Genomic DNA, 17,824 nt, shown 5'->3' on the forward strand with positions numbered 1-17,824 from the left:
ACTCAGTTTTTGGTCATAGCACACCTCAATTCTGCAAAACTATTTGATACTGATTCTAGTGTATTTACCTCTCTTTAGCTTCACCCCTGCAGCTTTCATCCAAGCCGCTTCCTACGGCATGGATTTTCTGCTCCCCACCTTGTATTAATTTAAGGCTGAGATTTTGCAAGGAGGGCCTTGGGGACAGGACTCTCAAACAGCTCCACAAAAGTTTCTCTCTCCAGCACCCAATTCTCTCCCACGGTTTGCACATCTCTCCCATTCCCTCCTTTCTCACACCATGGGACAGTGACGCTTATGGGTCCCTTTGGTTCTTCATCAGCCTAAATATTCAGAAATTCGTACCCACAAGTCAGATGGCTCCTCTGGCTGCCTCCCCAGGAGCCTCTGGAGAAAACTGCAGCAAACCACCCCACCACTGGCAAGGGACAAAGCAAGTTTCACCTCCTCCTGCACAGAAACATCACCTAGCATCCCTTCCCCATTCCCAGAGACAGTACTTGCCAAGAACAGCGGCAGAAGCATGCAGCAAACCACCAGGTCTGATGAACAGAGTTGTCTCCTTTTCCTCGCCCCATAAAATCCACCAGGAACAGCCTCCAGCCTTTTCAGCAAACTGTAAAAGCTGTTGGTTTTCCAACACGCCCCCTGCAACTCAGGAATCAGCAAGGTATCTGTACCCACACGCGGTCTCTCCCCCCAGCCTCCTCTCCCCCTTCCCACAGACAGCTAGTACAGCAGGGAAATACTGTAGAGGCAGGCAGACAGAATTTGTGCAACACTTTATTACACTGCTGAAGACTGGGAATCAGTTCTGGTGACAGCCTCTTTTCTGTTACTCGGGCTGAGGAAGTCAATAGTACAATGTGATTACAAGGTCACTGTCCCGCAGAAGGAAGCACACAAACTCTCTCAATACTGTAATTTGCAACTTTATCCTGTTAAAAGGACAACTCAAGCTGCAAAGTGTAACACTTAGAACCAGGTGCCCTTCAGTTGCTAGCATATTTGCAACTCCTGTTATTTTCCAAAGGCAGAGAGCAGCCTCTAAACTTTTGAGAGTGATACTGCAGTCAGACTAAGACTTCAGGTGAAAGGCAGCAGCACACATACTCGCAACAGACAAATGTCATTATAGCAAAGCATGGAAGGCTCTATTTGGCACAAAGTGGAAAGTCAGAACTTACATCTCAAGAACAGAACATGCTTATGTGATTGTAAAGAAATCAGTACGTGCAGTAAAAGGCAAGACAAGTTACCATAACCTTTTTTGGGAGAGAAAGGGAATCAGTAAAAGCCATGTCCACAATGGCATCTTTTATATTTCAGTCTTAACAGAAACCCACAGTTTGACTTAAAGTCCCTTTTAAAACAAACCTGATGATGTACTTCACACAGTGTCAACTAAGGATCTAACTTTACTACACATTTACATCATACAGCAGACCCATATCAGTCCTCCTGAACTCCCATGAAAGTGCTTGCACAACTGCATAGCTAATGGTCAGAAGAATCATGCAATACAAGGCTACAGGTACAGCCAAATTGCCCCTTTTATTGTATTTGGAAATATTGATTTCCAAAATAAAGCACTTTCAGGGTAACTAGCAAACATACTTTTTCCAAACCTGAAGCCTAGAAGTTAGTGGTCAAAGAGACATATTAGAATGAGGTAAACATACTGCATAGGCTAGATATTTAAATCCAAATTCCAAAAGTGATTTGGCTTCATTATGAAATTATTTCAAACTGAACAGAAAGAAAAAGCTATATACTTACAAAAACCTGAAAACAAATCCAGGTTGACCCTAACAGCAAATTAGAAAATAACTCATTTACAATGGGCATGTCCTACGGGGTTTTTTTTTTGGGGGGGGGGGGGGGGGTTGGGTTTGTTTGTTTTTTTTTTTTTAAAAGATAGCTAGACAAAAGCACAATTTGAAAAGAGCTTTGCTTTTTCCATGGAGCTGTTCTTTCTAGAATACCTGCACAACCTCAGCTTGTCTCCTTCAGTTAATTCGAGCCAAGCCTGGTACTGGACACACAATGTCACAACACTCAGTGAATACTGGCCTTCCAGCCCATGCTGCAGCTTTCCTTGCCCCAGCCTGCATTCTGGACCGATGACAAAATTTTACGACACAAGGTGTTCAGAATAGAGACTGGCGCTTAACAGAAAGTGTCAGAGACCTTAGTTATAATTTTAAACCATTTGAAAACTAAGTTATAATTAACAATAGTGCCTTTTAGGATTCTTGCATTTTTATTTAAAATTGGTTCTTGCAGGTTCACTTTTCTAATATTCCCTTGTATCAGTGTATAATTCCCAGAAATAATTCCTGTCAGGCAATGCAGTTTTCTGAAAAGATAGTATCTTCCATCCTCACCACATTTTCAATAAACTCTGCAGAAGTCAGTCAATGATCAGACTGTAATAAAGTGCATATATTCCTTTCTGATACAGGCAACAAAGTTGTGGACTGAAAAAATAAATCATACTGAAACCACACAAAGAAAAAATCCTACATTTAGCACCCCACAAGTAAGTTGTCCCACTGAGTACTGCCCAAAAATACTTTTCTTCAAGTGTCTGTTAGCTTAAAAAAAAAAGGAACTTACAACATTAAAAATAATGGTTCCTTTTTAATTAGACTCTGAGAATCATGAATTTATGTAATCCTTGAAAGCTACAGCTCCCCCAAGGCTGGCATACTGCCTTGACAACTTGTAAGTAGTTTGTATTTTACCCTTTGGATCCAGGCTTCAAGCTTGCAAAAGCTTTGGAGTTTTTAAGGGAATGTGAAATTTCATTGAGAAAAGAAATAAAATGATAGTCCCTTTCTGACTTCTTGGACTCAAAAATAACTACAATGGTAAAGTGAGGTTCAGGGCGAGTCAGAAAGTACGTGCTTTGGACTTTGTCATCATAGAAGTGAACAACCTTCTCCAGACTGTTGAGGTCAGAGGTTCTGTCAGTCATAATCATGATTACATTGGGCCAGTGCATAACAGGCCTGTCGCTGGGCAGAGACACCACTGCAGGGTACTGATCCACTCCTTTGGGGGCTTCCCTGTAAGAGTGAGGATGATGATAACCGTGTCCCTGAAAACTCTCCGATCCACGATTGTCAAAAATTAGGGAAACATTGACGGCATCATACTTCCGGATGAAGCTGGAAATTTTCCCAAAGTAATCAGGATTTGTTTTAGCAGTCAAAGTTTTCATTTCAGATGCTGTTGTTTGTCGACTAAGGGCCTCGTGAAAGTAAAAGCTAAACTTGGCAAGGAGAATGTTTTTGAGCTTCATCAGCCAGAGGAAGAGGTGCGGAGGTTGTACAGCCTTCTGAGACTGCCCTCCAAACAGATGCTTCTTGGTCTCTCGTTGCTTCTCAAAAATTTGGCCCCAAGTCTGTAGTTTTGTGTGAGCAGTGTGCAAGTTGACCAGGGATGGAAGGAACTTCCACTCTGAGATCTGAGCCTGAGCCTTTAAGAGATGTGCAAGCACATCTACTTCCAGCTGGAAACTGCTTTCAAGAGGACTGAGGATTGGATGATGAAATCTAGAAAACATAACATTATTCAAGACATGAGAACTGCTGCACACAACAGCGAAATAATCAGATAGTATTTGTCAGTTCACAGACAGAAGACCAAACAGCAGAGTAAAGTGTAAATCAAAAAATAACCTTGTTAATTTTAAAAAACATTTTTCAACATAATTAGGGAAAATACTTTAATAAGCATACAGCACTCTGTATTTGACAAAACCACCTGTCAGACATTTCTCTATCAAAGCAAGGGAGTTATATTTGATCAGTTCAACAATAATCACTGTTCATCTTGATCCATGAACTACTATAGCACCATTTCTCTTTAAATTCAGGTGGGTTTGTTCCAATTTGAAATCCCTTCTGGTGGTAAAATATGTCTGATAGTTCTGGAATAGCAGTAAAACATTAAGTTAAATCAAAGGAATTATGTTATAAATTTGCTGTTTGTCTAGGGAAGCTATGGGGAAGCCAAGCTGAGCTTTTTTTTTTTTTTTTAAACTCACAATAAAATTGTGATGGGAAATTAGTCAATAGAACCAAGAGTAACTGTATTTACCAATGAATCAGGTCTCAAACTCCAAAGCTTGGTGTACTAAAAGCAATGAAGGGGAAAAACATTTGGCAGGATTTCATCATATGTAACAACCAATTTCTCTCCCACTAAAAATTCAGGTCAAGATCAGCTCTCAATTTAACAGATTTAAAAAAAAAAAAACAAACCAAAACAAAAGAAAACAAACCAAACAAAAAAAAAACACCAAACCAAAACAAAAAAACCCACCAAACCAAAACAAAAAAAACCCACCAAACCAAAACAAAAAAAACCCACCAAACCAAAACAAAAAAACCCACCAAACCAAAACAAAAAAAAACCCAACCACCCCATCTACCAGGTAGAAATGCCACTGCACATCTTATTCACAAGAGTGGTCCTACTACTAAAACAAATCTTGATGAAATGGAATTTTATAGATCCATTCTATAGCTTTCCCCTCTCACTTTATTTTTCTAAATGTCAGGAAAAAAGACAGATCCAGCCTACCACCCTTCCCTTGATATTCAAATTACTTGTAAATTTATAACATCATCATCAATAAATACATACTTAATTCAAACTGTGCAAAACTGTTCCAGTTACAGAAGCTAAATGTGTAACTTTAGAAAGAATTAGTCTTCAGCAAAGACAGAAGTGGCCTTTTTAGTAGATGCGTCCCCTAATAGGCATTTAGGACTCTTTAAGAGGTCTCCAACAAAGAACAACCAATAGTTCAAAGACAAGATTTGATGAGGTTACCACTTAAGCAAAGACAGATTTATCCCTTCACTACAGAAAAATATCCTGGGTCTTGTTATTGCTTTAAAACAAAGACGTTTATACTGAATCCTTCCAACCTTTAACAGCTCATCTTCAGTCAAAGTGGAAGTGACTCCATTATTCACTTCAGCTTCCAGAACACAATACATATAATCAGTTTTGGAAATACTTGGTTCAAAACGAAAACACTTCATTTTGTTGTGGACCAGAAGAGAGAATGAGAATTTTAGGCTTTTCATCCCCTCTCCTTTGACTATTTTGTCTTTGACTTTCCATCGAGCTCTTGCCAAAATATTAATTCTTAGGCTTGTGAAAATTGTCTAAGAACTTTCTCACTATTTCTAAGCGCCTCTTTTTTTGACAGCCACAGGTTTTGCTATTAAGACGCAAGTCCAAATTTATTTGAAGAAAATGAAGTGATGAATATCATAAATCAGTTGATGCACCATGTTCTGCAAACAGGCTAGGCTGGGTGCCCAGCCACCTTCTGTACACAGTACATGTCAGCAACCATCATATCTACCTGCTATAGCACAGACACAGCAATTACTGGCTACTTTGGTGAGCTGAGAAGTCCAGAGTATATTTACATTTCTTTGAACAAACAAGAGTCAATTAAAAATAATATTCTGCTAACAGTCAACATTATCTATTTCCAATGGTTTTGGTATTCAGCAGAAAACCAGTTTTGTTGCCATGTATTAGAGTGGGGAAAAAAAAGCATTATGCAACATTATTTATTCCAAATATTCCCATCAAGTGCACACTTAGCACAGCGTATTCAACACACCTGCAGTCAGACCAAGAAGGTTATTCTTCAACCTTAAAAGCAATTAAAAAATTCCTACTAATGCAGCACTGCCAAGTCTCCTGGATTAACATTATGATGTATGGCTTCCCACTTCTACTTTGCTTCATGGCTCATAGCTATTTTCATGTTCCACTGCACAGCAGGATTTGCGAAACTGTTTTCATCCAGAAATACACACCTCAGCCACAGCTGAGAAGCTTGATATGGTCACAGAGTAAAATAACAGGTTATGTACTCAGTAGATCTGCTGCAATTAACTTTCATAACACAGAAGCATCTGACTGAGCTCAGTATCACTTAGACAGGTTTTTACAGTATTTCAAGAAGCCAGTGTTAAGAACTTAAAAACACACTGGAAATTTTTTTTTTTCCCCCCCAATCATTCTCAAAAGCAGAGGGATGCTAGAGTTTTGTTTTGCAGACTATGAGGAGGCCTCATTTTTCTACAAATTTTTATTTCCTTCCATAGGTCACACATGCATGCATTTACAAAATGCTGGCTAGATGAAAAACATTTAACACTTAAAAATAATTACATCAAAATAGGTTTACTTGTTACTTATTCATTTTATACTAAGCTTTTAAAGGATCCTGCTGTTTTAATTATTTCAGTTAAGATTCCACCCAAACCAACAGTTAAAAAATTCAGGAAAAGTTACCTCTACAGCTGTGTTCTATAGAAAAACAGAGTAAAACACCCTAGTATTGGCTGTGTACAAGTCAGCAATAAGTAGCAACAAAATAGCTTTGAACTGTTCAAGAGTTAATGATTTTTCAGATACAGACAATATGACTTGACTGTTGACAGTCAATTAATTCTCTCATTCCTTTACCAGCAAGCACTTACTTGCTCTACATTATCTGAACAGCTATTTTTAGATGTAAAGGAAAGAAACCAAGGCCAGAACCTATCTACAAAACGGATGCCCTGTCTGGCCTTAGCACAGCTAGCTGAAATAATGGCACGCATCCTCAACTACAAATGAGAATATATTGACAGAGGGAAGAGACTGGGTAAAGACAAGTTTATTTGACCTTTCACCTGAGAGGGTCAACAGACTGTAAACCAGAAATGCCTTCCAGCCAGCACACATCAACATAACAGCCCCCAGAAACTGATCTGAGATATGAAGAAACTAAAGGAAGGACTAAAGGAAAAGATCATTCTCCCCACCTTTTTCAGAAATGTTCTGTACATGACTGGGGAGGACCACACAGCAGCTACTGAATTAGCTCTAACAGCATCTTAGAATGTCTCCATCTTAAAGCCTGCTCATTAACCCAAAGCACAATTATCAGTACTTTTCCCAGGGAGACATTCTGCTTATTGTTTTTAAAGAGGTTATAATAATGCCTTAGAAGTACAGGCATGTCACTGAAATTTATTAGCGTAGTAAAACATTCCATATGTAACAGTCTCCAGTCACTTTGTCAAGGTATCAGTTTTGGTTTTCAGATTTTTAACAGTACTGTTGACTCAGGACACGCTCAGAACAAATGGCAATGGTTAGTGTACAACCTAAGTCAACTTTTCAAAAAAACCAAACAAACACACACACAAAAACCCCCCCCAACCAACCAAAAAACCCACAACAAACCACCACCTTACCTCCCTTTACTCTTTAATGTTTATCACACCAAGGAAAAAATATGTAAGTTTCATTTTTCATTGGACTAACAACCCTGATATTGTAAGGATTCACAAACCAAGAACTGCAAAACTATCACTAGTAAGACCATATCGACTAGTTTTGATTTTCAAATAGCAAAATTATGTAGCAATTCACCTAAGTTATTCCTAAAAAAATAAGGGAGTCACCTGTAGTGCTTAGATTTGGAATGTCAGAGAGCAGCACTGAATTCTTCTGATTTTTCCTAGGTGTACACTTTAAAAGTCATAACTGAAAAAAATAAGAGCTCAGAATATTCTCCCTAAATGTCGTCTTAGACACTATTTCACCATGAAAGATTTAAAATATTAAACTACATTTGAAAGTTATCTTCCTACAATGGCTACCTTGTTTTGCTTTATTTTAAAGAGCTAGAATTTGAGTCTGTTGACAAGCATTCAAAAATTCTCTCTTTTTTAAACTGCCATCACTTTCAAGGCTCATGTGTTAGGTGTGAAATATCCACCCCAGAGTCATTTAGAAACATCCTAGGATTCTTGTAACAGGAACTATTAGATCTGAACTTCAAGAAACCACAATGGCAGGGACCAAAGGCTCCTTCTACTGGCTCCAATACCTCTCAAGAGAAGCGATAACAGAGTAAAACCCTACTAGGTAGGCCAAATAGCGATGGTGTAACTTTTAGAATTAAGCAGACATATATTCTAGTCAAAGTAAAATTGTCACACAAATATCTGTTTTATTTACATATCAATTTTACTGAAGTCCATAAGGATTTAAGTCTCGTTTCCCCTCCACTCCTAACGAAAAAGCACAACAAGTCTTACATCTTTTATAAGGAAAATGACCCCTCCCCGCTGATGAATATGAATGTGCAGAGTATTAATTAAGGAATAGGGAAGATGGCTCCTAGAACACGATGAGCAGAAACACTCTCCCTTTTTTATTTTTCTTCTTCTTGAGAGTCATATTTTGAGACTTCACACATCTGATGCGGCTGACCAACGTTGACTTCATGCATGAATTCATGCAAGGGGCTGTGCTGCTCAGCAGTCAAAGGACAGCAAAGTAGGCTTGCTCTGAACCTCAACATAATTTATTACAGATCATATGTCTGAGTACTTACTGCCAGCAAATAAGCACTGACCTTGAGCTGTATTTCTTTAAGATGGATTCCAAAATGTTTACCAGTTCCTCAGAGTTAATGAACTTTTGGGTGCTGAGCGTGTACATTTTTTCATAGAAGTCAGCAATTTCCATCCGAGCCTGAACAAAAAAACAGAGCTGTTCAGACAGGTGAGAAAGCAGCTCTTCCAAGTGAGGAGCTGTTCCTCCTAGTGCATTGCGACCCGTCGCCACCACCTTCTTCAGCTCATTATGCAGAGATGTGTAGATGGTTCGGATGGAGTCCTTTCGGCTGAAGAATGACTGACCACCTGTTCAGATAAATATGGAGGTATTACCAAAATCCAGGGACAGCAAAGAGAGACAGCAATACTGGAAAATTGTATATAGCCACGCTTGTTTTCCCCTAGGTGTTCCTAAGCACTGTTTGATCACAGCATTTTTTTTTTAAATCAAGAAACAGATTTCAGTGTATTATTTTGCAAGTAAATGAACTACACATAGCATATACTCAGAAGCACTTCATGTAATTTCACCGAAGTTACAGTTGTCCCAATTCATCTCTCAGCAGCCAATGACTGCTGCAAAACTTCAACTCCCTCACATCTGCCTCAGTTATGGCATGACCTTTCAGAAAACAAGGGTTCAGCTAAATTTGTACATGTACTATGACACATGATCTGGAAATACTGATACCTGTGGAAGTCAGAAGAATCAAGCCATCGCAAAATTTTAATAGCCTCCACTCCTATTAATAACTCTAGATCTTTTCAAGAGAATTCCCCTAACAATCCCTCTTCAATCATGAGGCACTCAAATTTGCAAAGCAACCTTTAAATGGGAACCATGTGACATCTGTGTGCACAAACCAAATGTTTCCAGTCCCTACACAATCTTAGTATAAACCAGAATTCAAAGGGAAAACAATCACAGTTTATCTCAGTGAGACCACAGCACAGGTTAATCCGTAACTAAAACTGAGGGGAAGAAAAGAAAAGAAAAAAAAAAAAAAGTAGTCTCTGCTTCTCTCTACCTGCTCAACACTATGAGGAATTTAAAAAAGAAAAAAAAAGAAAAAAAAAAGACAAAAGTAGAGGGTCAAAGTACAAGATATTTAACTTTGATGCTACCAAAAGACTGTACAAAGGTACTAACCTTACTTCATAATTTCTATTTACAAATGGCCTTATGTGCTGCTGTGGCACTCAACAGCTGCAGTAGAGCAAGAATCACAGGGACTGAATCTGCAGAACTTCTAAAGAGATTCCAAATTTAGGTTCCACTTTGAAACTGCTTACAAATTTTGTAATGGTGGATAGTCTTTTTCACATCCATTTTACACATATAATGTTCAAAAGCAACCTTAGCAATTTGAGGCAGAAAGGCAGAGAACTGGTTATCATGGTGAAACAGCTACCTTCCTAAGCCAAGAGTTGCCCCCAGGTCGTGGGCAGGATGAATAATCATCTACTGTTGTTGTTCATATAGTATATAAACAAACAAAACTTTGTCCCTTCTGTTGTCAATTTTATCCTTTCTGCAAGCACCAAATTCACTTTTTAAAGTCAGTCTTACAGCATTTTGTCTGTAAAGATCTTATAAAATAGTTTCAAGTCACTACTTAAACACCAAAGCAGAATTTTCTTGATGCTTTACTGCATTACACATCAGACTCATATCCCTTGATCCATTTTCCATGCCAGTCTGCAGTTCAAAGAGAAAATAAGCAGCTTTGCCCAGAGGGCAACATGATGACAGCTCATCCTGTGCCAGTTTGGGATTTTTCTATTCACGTACTGAAAGAGAGAGAAGCGGCCAAGATTTTGGCCAAAACTTCCTGAGATCCTGCGGAGTCTACATGAATAACAATTCTTGGGACACTATCTCCAGCCCTGAGTACTTACACACATGCAGCTCTAATATTAGGCTGTGGAACTGTGATGTGAAAAAGCTTTAACCCTCTGAGCTCACCTTTGCCGGAATCTCAGCCAGAGCATCCCAGCATAGAAACACCTCTGGCTAAGTCATGGGAACGGTACGTAGGTAGCCTACCAGCCAACACAGAGATGCACCTATTTGCACAGCCATTGTGCCACCTGCACGGCACCTGCGCTCTTATTTATTCTTTAGGGGTAACCCAAACGGCACAGCCGGTTTCTCACCGGGCCCACGGACACTTGCTGACCCAGCACCTGTGTTTCAGACACGCCGGCACGCACCTCACCGAGGCCAGGGTCCTCAGGTACCTAGCACCACGCAGCTACCGGCTGACCGATTACCTCCCAGGGCTGCGGCAGCCGCCCGTTCCCTACCGCGCCCGTTCCCTACCGCGGAGCTAAATCCGGGGCGGGCCGTGAGCAGGCACCGCCAGCAGCGACCTCAGGCGTGAGGGAGGGGCGGCCCGGAGAGGGCCGGGGGGAGCAGAGAGGGATCCCCCCCTCCCCGTGGCGCGATGGGCGGCGGCCCAGCGGTACCTAGCTTCTGGCCGAGGAAGGTCATGCTGTGGTAGGCCTTCTCGGCGGCGGCCAGGTGGGCCAGCCCGGCCAGCAGGGCCAGCCAGCTGGCCCCCGCGCTCTTGTTGGCCTCCCGCTCCTTCTCCACATTGTCCTTGGCCTTGTCGTAGGAGAAGATGCCCAGGTGGGAGAAGAAGGTCTCCAGCACGGCCTGCTCTACCGGCACCGGCGCGCCCAGCGGGATCGACTCCCCCATCCCGCCCGGCGCCGCCGCCGCCGCCTCCACAACGGCCGCTACTTCCGGGTCCGGCGCCGCGGCCGCGTGAGGGAAACGAGCTCGCGCCGCCTCTCCCCCGACGCGCCTGCCCTCGTCACGTGACAAACGAGGCGGGCGGAGGGGCGGGGGGAGCCGGCTCCGGGTCACGTGAGGGGCTGGGTCTCGCGCGGCGCCGTTAACGGCCCGGCTAACGGCCTGCCTCGCCGCCAGCTGTGGGGCGTTCCGGCGCCATCCCCGCCCGGCGGAGCGGGCGGCCCCGGGCCCTGGAGGCCCCGAAGGCAGCGGGCAAAAGTGGAGACTCGCAGCCGCGCCCGATTCCCTGCTGGCGGGGCGGCCGGTTCCCTGAGCCGCCTCCATGGTGTTTTCAGGTCGGCCACGCTGGCAGCGGTTCCCGTAAGGAGTTTTCCTCCGCCCTGCCGCGCTGGTTTTTACGAAACTTCAATCTGGAGCCCGTTTTCCTGCCTAATCGTTCTTTCAATTAAAATGTTCCAAAATGCACGGTCTTGCAGGTGACCTGGGTCCCACCCTGCAGCCGCGGAAGGGGGGCTGCGGCGGCAGTGCTGGGCCAGCTCTGGCCAACAGCCCCCCCCCCCCCGCCTTACGCTGAGCAAGGCTCTCCCCTGACACGGAGAGGCAGTTCCTCTCCTGGTCGAGTTGCAGCTCTCCAGCTGCCCCAAAACTAAAGCATCCCCAGTTTCCTCTCTAGACAGGATATCCCTGCACTCTACTCGCAGTTGCATTTGGTCTTAAGCTGACACCTAGACAAAACACGGCATCAGTTCTCTAACTCTGGGCAAGACCCCTATACTCATTAAACTAGCTGCCTACCCCTTGCCCAGCAAACACTCAAAACATGCCAATTTAAAATAGGTACCAGATGCAAAAAATTGCTTTAGGTGTGAGGCAGCCTTTTTAACCTTAACTACACAGCATCTGCAATGTTTTGGTTTTTCTTTTACTGTAGCATTATATTGTACATAGGGTAGCCTAAGGATTGGGTTTAGATATAAAAATTAGTTTTCATCAGAGCAACTGCTCTACTATCAAAGATAAGTCTGCCAAGCCCTGCATCACTTTTCATTCCCAAGCGCAGGCACCTCTGCATGCATACATGAATTAATTCAGAATGGTGCATAACATCCGTGAAAAGGTTCACATTACAACTACAGTTTTGGCTTTAAATGCTTAAAAAACTTGAAGTAGCTTAACTGAAGTTAGGAGGTCTTTATTCTTACAGCTGACAAGTTTGAGTTCTGCAGGCACAAAAAAGCTGCCTTCTTCCTGAATTCTACTATGTTTACCTAGCTGCCTAAGGCACAAAATGAATGTAGGATTTTATAGCTGCTTGACAATAGACTTGCTCTGACCTGGAAAGCTGGTTATTAAAATTCTGGTTTATTGATGGGATATTTCAGTAATTTAAGTCAGCACCTGAAACATTCACCTGTTTCAAGGCAATCACAGCTGTAAACAGTAGGCTGCCAGTAGTTTACAGAAAACAAAGAATAGGAAGGGGGGGCTCCTAGGTATCCAGGACACTGTTTCCAGAAGACAAGTGGGAGTCAAAGGTTCAAATAAGACCTTTATTACAACACAATGCTGATAGCATGTTTTTGTATTTAAAAGAAAGTGTTTGGTCTCTTGGTGGTGAAACGTGGTTTGTGCTGGCGACGCAGAACTCTGTGTGGCAGAGGGAACTTGATTTTGGAATCCTGCAAGAAAAATGTTTCCACATTAACTGGTACTAGATGAACAACAGAAAAGAATTTGCAATAAATAGCTAAGCCACATTCAACTGCTAACTTATGTGTAGAGAAGTAATGCATCCACAGATTAGCTATACTTCATAGGAGCTAACAGATGCCTTAGTTTTGCAATTCTTCTCAAAAGAAATGCCAGTTAAAGGCAAGTTTTCTGCAACATGGTACATACTTGGTTTAGTTTGACTTTCTTTCAAACGGTTCTAGCATTAAAAGTCTTGATTGTAATATAACATAATTGTAAACCCATGCATGCAAGTTTGGTTCCCTATTTTTGCCTGTATTTTTGCCTGCAAAGCAAACCCGTACTGGACAAGAGAGCTCCCCGCTTCCAGTCCCAAGTTAGACCAGGACACACCAGCCCCTGCAACATCCCTTCACTTACATGGAACTGCTTGACTGCTGGTCTACGGCACTTGCTAGCAGCAATTTCCTCAACTTTCATGATCTGAATAGAGTGAGCACGGGCACGATGACGGGCTCCCATATCGCGGTCTGTAACAAGGGAACTCATTAAAAATAAATCTTAACACATTTTCAGTTCAAAAAAATCTCACCACCACCTTTTCAGGAAATGTTTATAGTACCATCTACAACTTTTAACTCTACTTCATCACACTGGTTTTAGTACCTAAAGTGATGGCAGAAATATCACAGAACCAACATGCAGCAGCAAATTCTTCCTGGAACTCATAACCGAACTCCTCCAAGAAAGTGCCATCTTATTCTTCTTGAGCGATTTCAAGAAGGTACACAGGTACAGAAGTAATCTACGTGGGACTATTTCATTTTTTGCACACGAAAACTGTGATTCAGAATCAACACTGAAATATAATTACTGGAAAGACATGTGAACTTCAAAAAAATTTCCCTTTGAAAGGAAGGTGTAAGTAGAGGTAGGATCTGAGATTGTCTTTACTTTTCTTAAAATTGACAAGTGATAGAAACGTGAACTGATATTAAGTCCACATATTAGGCTCTCAGAACAGGAGAAAGCCATTTGTACATGGGCTACCTGAAAATTCTTCCCTGCGGCTGTGACAATCACTGCCTTCAAATCATGATGTCCATAGCTAGTTCCACACGATATGCCTGTTGAAATACTATTGTGCTTACAATGCTTCCCATGAAGATCTAAATATACCTATTAAAAACTTACCTGTCAAAAGTATTCTTGAACACAGAGGTATCAAAGTCATTGCACCATGACAAATTAAGTTTTCAGGTCTCTTAAGCAGTCCTTCAGTATGTCAATTAACAGGCGTTATTGTAAATTAATGTAGAACCTTAAATTTCACTTTCAACAGCACTTCAGCTTTTGAAAGGCGACAAGATACATTTAATATTTGCACACATGACAAGAATATCATTATTAAGAACAATATTCTTTGGGTTTTTATGTGCATTCTGTAGTGTTACTAACACTTCTGGATTCAAACATCAACAGCATCAGCTATACAAATGGTCTACCCCTCAAGTACTTCACATAACAGACTGAAATTAAAGGTCTTCAATTCTCCCTGAACAGAGGCAATGAGATCCTGGAGCAACATAGATTATTTTTACCTGCGAGGTTTTGGTTTTGTTTTTTTTTTTTTTCCTTTTTTACTTGTTCTCCAAAGGACAGATGCTAGTTATGTTCCACATGATATCCAAACTATTCCCTCCACAGGACTTAGGAAGATATACTCCATTATTTTAAAACAATAAATATAGTGCAAGAAATATATACAGCACCTTCCAGTCATGAAACTCTCAAGTCTGTATAGCAAAACTCATTACTAGAATTGTAGAAAGTCACACCCAGATGAAGTGGGAATATTTTCAGCTAGAGAAACTGTATAAAGAATGGTAACGAATATCACACACATCATACATAAACATCTATGGACTTCTCCAGGAACTCCCCACTTTATTTTTTCAGCGTGTCAGTTATCTTATCATGGATCAAGTCAGCACGCTTTATGCCCAGTTTAAGATTTAATTTTGTGCTCATATACTGATCCTCGCATATATATAAATGTGTGTGTATATATATATTTTTATATATATAAAAAAACCCCTCAGTCACATATACTTACAGCACTGAGTGACAGCACCAGCCGTGGTCAAATCCCTGTACTCCCTGTACATGTTGTGAGTTCCACTACGAGAATCGTAGCGCAACCAAATACCAAAATTTTTTACCCGCAGAGGGGACTTCTCATACACCTGGAATTACACAAGAGCACAAAAGTAGTTAGAGACAGTACCTCATCAGCATTTTACAAGCTTAAGAATAAATATTTTAGAGCCCTAATGAAACCACTGTGGTAAGTTTTATTGTCAAAACCAACTATTTACTCTCTTTTCCCACACCAACATAGCTACATTCAAGTCATGGTAATTCAGAGTGAAGAGTTTTAGTAATACAGCGCAGGAAGTAAAACACACACAAGATTTCAGCTCTAAAGAATGTCCTTTAAGCATCAAGGCAGAAGAGTGTAAGCATACAAATATCTACTTTCCAAGGATTATGAATGTCCAGATGACTCTTAAAAGGTATATTCCACAATGAAGCACACATAAGAACCAGGGAACAACACTGACTAGTAGCATAGTTCATAACTCTGAAGCGCTGGGAAGTTAAGTTTCTTTTTAGTTTACTGGACATATACTACCACTTTGAGAAACTAATTTGTCACTCAACTTCACAGCAACTGAAGGATAAATTCATTTCAACCTCACTCCCAATAACAGCGCTTCATATAAATTTGTTCCACATGTACCAGCTGGAATTCCTTACAAATCTCCCACTTTTTTAGGTTTCTAATCCCGCACCTGGCCACAGTACACAATCTCTCCAGAAGACTTCTTCATCTTCTTCAGCTGAGAAACGAAGTACCAGAACCGGGACTTGGCGACAACATGGTTCGGAGCGAAGATGCGCATGCGGTACAGAGGAGGGGTCGTGCATTTCGGCGTGGGCAGGCATCGCCCGACCACCTTGTACTCCCGCAGCTGGAGAGACACGAAAGGCAGGCCGCCCGCAGCGTGAGCCCCTCCGCGCCAGCCTGACCCCGCCCTGCCGCGGGCCGACCCCCTGGAAGGCACGGCAGCTCCACGTACGCACACGGCGGCGAGAGCAGGCCAACCCAGGGGAAGAGAGAGCCCACCGGCCCGGGCGGACCGCCCCGCGGGCCCAGCTGCGCCGCCCGCCGATCACGGCCCCCCGCCCAGGGGCGGCGCGGCCTCCTCACGCGTCTTGCGGGAGCGGCGCCGCCGCCATGTTGGCCGCTCACCTCCCTCAAGGGCCGGGCAGGGCCGCTGGGGCGCGCAGAGGCCGCTCTCTAGCGCCGCAAGCCCCCGCCACCGCCCTCCCCACAACCACCGTCTCGGCCTGGGTCCCGGTCCTGGTCCCGGCCGTGCCCGCCGCGCCCCGGCCTTCACTCACGGTGCCCGACGCCTTCATGGTGCTGCCTCCTCCGCGGCCCGCAGGAAAGGAAAGGCCGCGTGCGCCGCCGCCTCCCGTCACCCGCCCGCCGGAAGCCCCGCCCTCAGGCGTCCTCTCCGCCCATTGGCTGGGAGGAGAGCTCGATTGGAGGAGGCAGCCGTCAGTCTCGGCCCGCGGCGGCCGGCGCTGGGTTCCGGTCCGGCGGGGGCCGCGTGGCCTGTTCCGGGCCCGGCGGTCGGACAGGCCGGCCGCAGAAGCTCGTCCTCCCTTGCGTACCGGAGCCAGCGGTGCCGCGGCCTCCTCTCTTCGTTATCGTGGCCGCGGACCCGCTTGGTCCCGGTACCGGTAGGAAGAGGGCCAGCCTTGCGTTGCCGCGGAGGACGTGGCGGGGAGGCCCCAGGCGGAGGCAGCCAGCTCCGCGCTCCCGTCGGGGCGGTAGCCAGGCACGGAGGGCTACCGGAGGAACATTTCTCACCCGTGGTGCCGTGGGAGACCGGGGTTGCTGGCTACCGTGAGGTTGCCCCTGTGCGTCCCCCTACACGCTCGGTTTGGTGGGATCCTCCTCTTCACGGCTGGCCCTGAGTACTTGCACCCCTGTGCACCACGACTGGGAAACGGTTCTGCAGTAATGACGGGCTAAGGTGTCCCAGGTGGTGTGCGCCTCGTGCTTTTGAACGCTGCGCTGCCGTTGCCGTGAGATGTGAATGTTTTTTGCCTCGCAAGATACTGTAACAGCAACGCTGCTGTAACGATGGTGTACATAGCCGCATCTTGCTGCTGCAGCGATTTGCGTTTAGTCTTGGTTCTTTAAGCCTGATCCTACAGACGCGCAGGCGTCGAAGCACGCAAAAACCCCCGCGTACGTTGCTTCGTTGCAGAACAACCTGCGGAGGAGGCGAATGTCGCGTTTGCAGCCATCAGCTGCCTTACTCCTCACAGACACGCCCGTGCCGATGCTTCTGCCGCGCGTAAGCCCGGGCCCGTCCCTGTGCCAGTCGCCCAACAGGCCACTCCGGTCGCCACTGCGGAGCTCGCACCAGCGGCACCGAGCGTGCGGCCGGGCCCCCCGCCTCCCTGCTGCTGACAAAGCACCGTTCCCGGATCCCGGAGGGCGTTTGCGGGCGGAACGGCTCCAGTGCCGGTTTATTCAATCGGTGCAACTGTTTTTACGGTGCTGCTGGTAGCAGCGAGGAGCAGCCACGGCGGCAGGCTGCGCCGCGGTCCCGGCGGGGCCGGGGCGCTGGGGGCGGGACGAGGGCTGGCCGGGCGCCGCGGGGCCGGGGAGGCGGCACGTCCCGGCGCGCCCTGCGGCTGCCCGGGCCCGCGGGGAGGAGGAGGAGGAGGCGGCGGCGGCGACGAGGGCGGGCGGTCCCGCGGCACGCCGGGAGCCGTAGTCGTGCGGCGCGGCGGCCCCGCGGAGGGGCGGGGGCAGCGGTTGCGTCCCTGCCCGGGGGCCGCTCCGCACGCG

General features: G+C 44.7%; 2 protein-coding genes and 1 non-coding gene across 4 annotated transcripts; all 3 read right to left on the reverse strand.

Annotated features, from left to right (window-relative positions):
- Window positions 1-1,912: 1,912 nt before the first annotated feature.
- Window positions 1,913-11,142, reverse strand: KICS2 (KICSTOR subunit 2). 2 transcript variants are annotated; one of them, XM_075718533.1, is made up of 3 exons: window positions 11,067-11,142; window positions 8,456-8,744; window positions 1,913-3,560 (listed from the first exon to the last, which is right to left on the reverse strand). In XM_075718533.1, the coding sequence occupies exons 1-3, from the start codon at window positions 11,140-11,142 to the stop codon at window positions 2,744-2,746; spliced, it is 1,182 nt and encodes a 393-aa protein (XP_075574648.1). In that variant the 3' UTR covers window positions 1,913-2,743. The 2 variants fall into 2 exon arrangements, with proteins under 2 accessions (XP_075574648.1, XP_075574638.1); XM_075718523.1 differs by having other exon boundaries at window positions 10,908-11,142.
- A 1,590-nt stretch (window positions 11,143-12,732) lies between these two features.
- RPL18A (ribosomal protein L18a) lies at window positions 12,733-16,404 on the reverse strand. The gene is made up of 5 exons (XM_075713975.1): window positions 16,357-16,404; window positions 15,744-15,923; window positions 15,005-15,134; window positions 13,309-13,418; window positions 12,733-12,875 (listed from the first exon to the last, which is right to left on the reverse strand). Exons 1-5 carry the CDS (start codon window positions 16,372-16,374, stop codon window positions 12,783-12,785), a joined length of 531 nt encoding a protein of 176 aa, XP_075570090.1. The 5' UTR covers window positions 16,375-16,404; the 3' UTR covers window positions 12,733-12,782.
- LOC142597208 (small nucleolar RNA SNORA68) lies at window positions 14,199-14,330 on the reverse strand. Its single transcript, XR_012832025.1, has one exon. It is a non-coding gene; the product is annotated as a small nucleolar RNA SNORA68 (small nucleolar RNA).
- Window positions 16,405-17,824: the final 1,420 nt, after the last annotated feature.

The sequence above is a fragment of the Pelecanus crispus genome, chromosome 1 (genome assembly GCF_030463565.1).
Source record: "Pelecanus crispus isolate bPelCri1 chromosome 1, bPelCri1.pri, whole genome shotgun sequence".
Taxonomy (NCBI): domain Eukaryota; kingdom Metazoa; phylum Chordata; class Aves; order Pelecaniformes; family Pelecanidae; genus Pelecanus; species Pelecanus crispus.

Excerpts from the sequence above, each read along its gene's own strand:
- KICS2 (XM_075718523.1), bottom strand. The coding sequence starts at position 11,142 with ATGGGGGAGTCGATCCCGCTGGGCGCGCCGGTGCCGGTAGAGCAGGCC. Across the intron at positions 8,745-10,907 it reads CTTCCTCGGCCAGAAGCTAG|GTGGTCAGTCATTCTTCAGC; the intron begins GTACCGCTGGGC and ends TTATCTGAACAG. Across the intron at positions 3,561-8,455 it reads TTAAAGAAATACAGCTCAAG|ATTTCATCATCCAATCCTCA; the intron begins GTCAGTGCTTAT and ends TATGTTTTCTAG.
- RPL18A (XM_075713975.1), bottom strand. Across the intron at positions 15,135-15,743 it reads AGATTGTGTACTGTGGCCAG|GTGTATGAGAAGTCCCCTCT; the intron begins GTGCGGGATTAG and ends GTGTAATTCCAG. Across the intron at positions 12,876-13,308 it reads CAGCAGTCAAGCAGTTCCAT|GATTCCAAAATCAAGTTCCC; the intron begins GTAAGTGAAGGG and ends TTTTTCTTGCAG.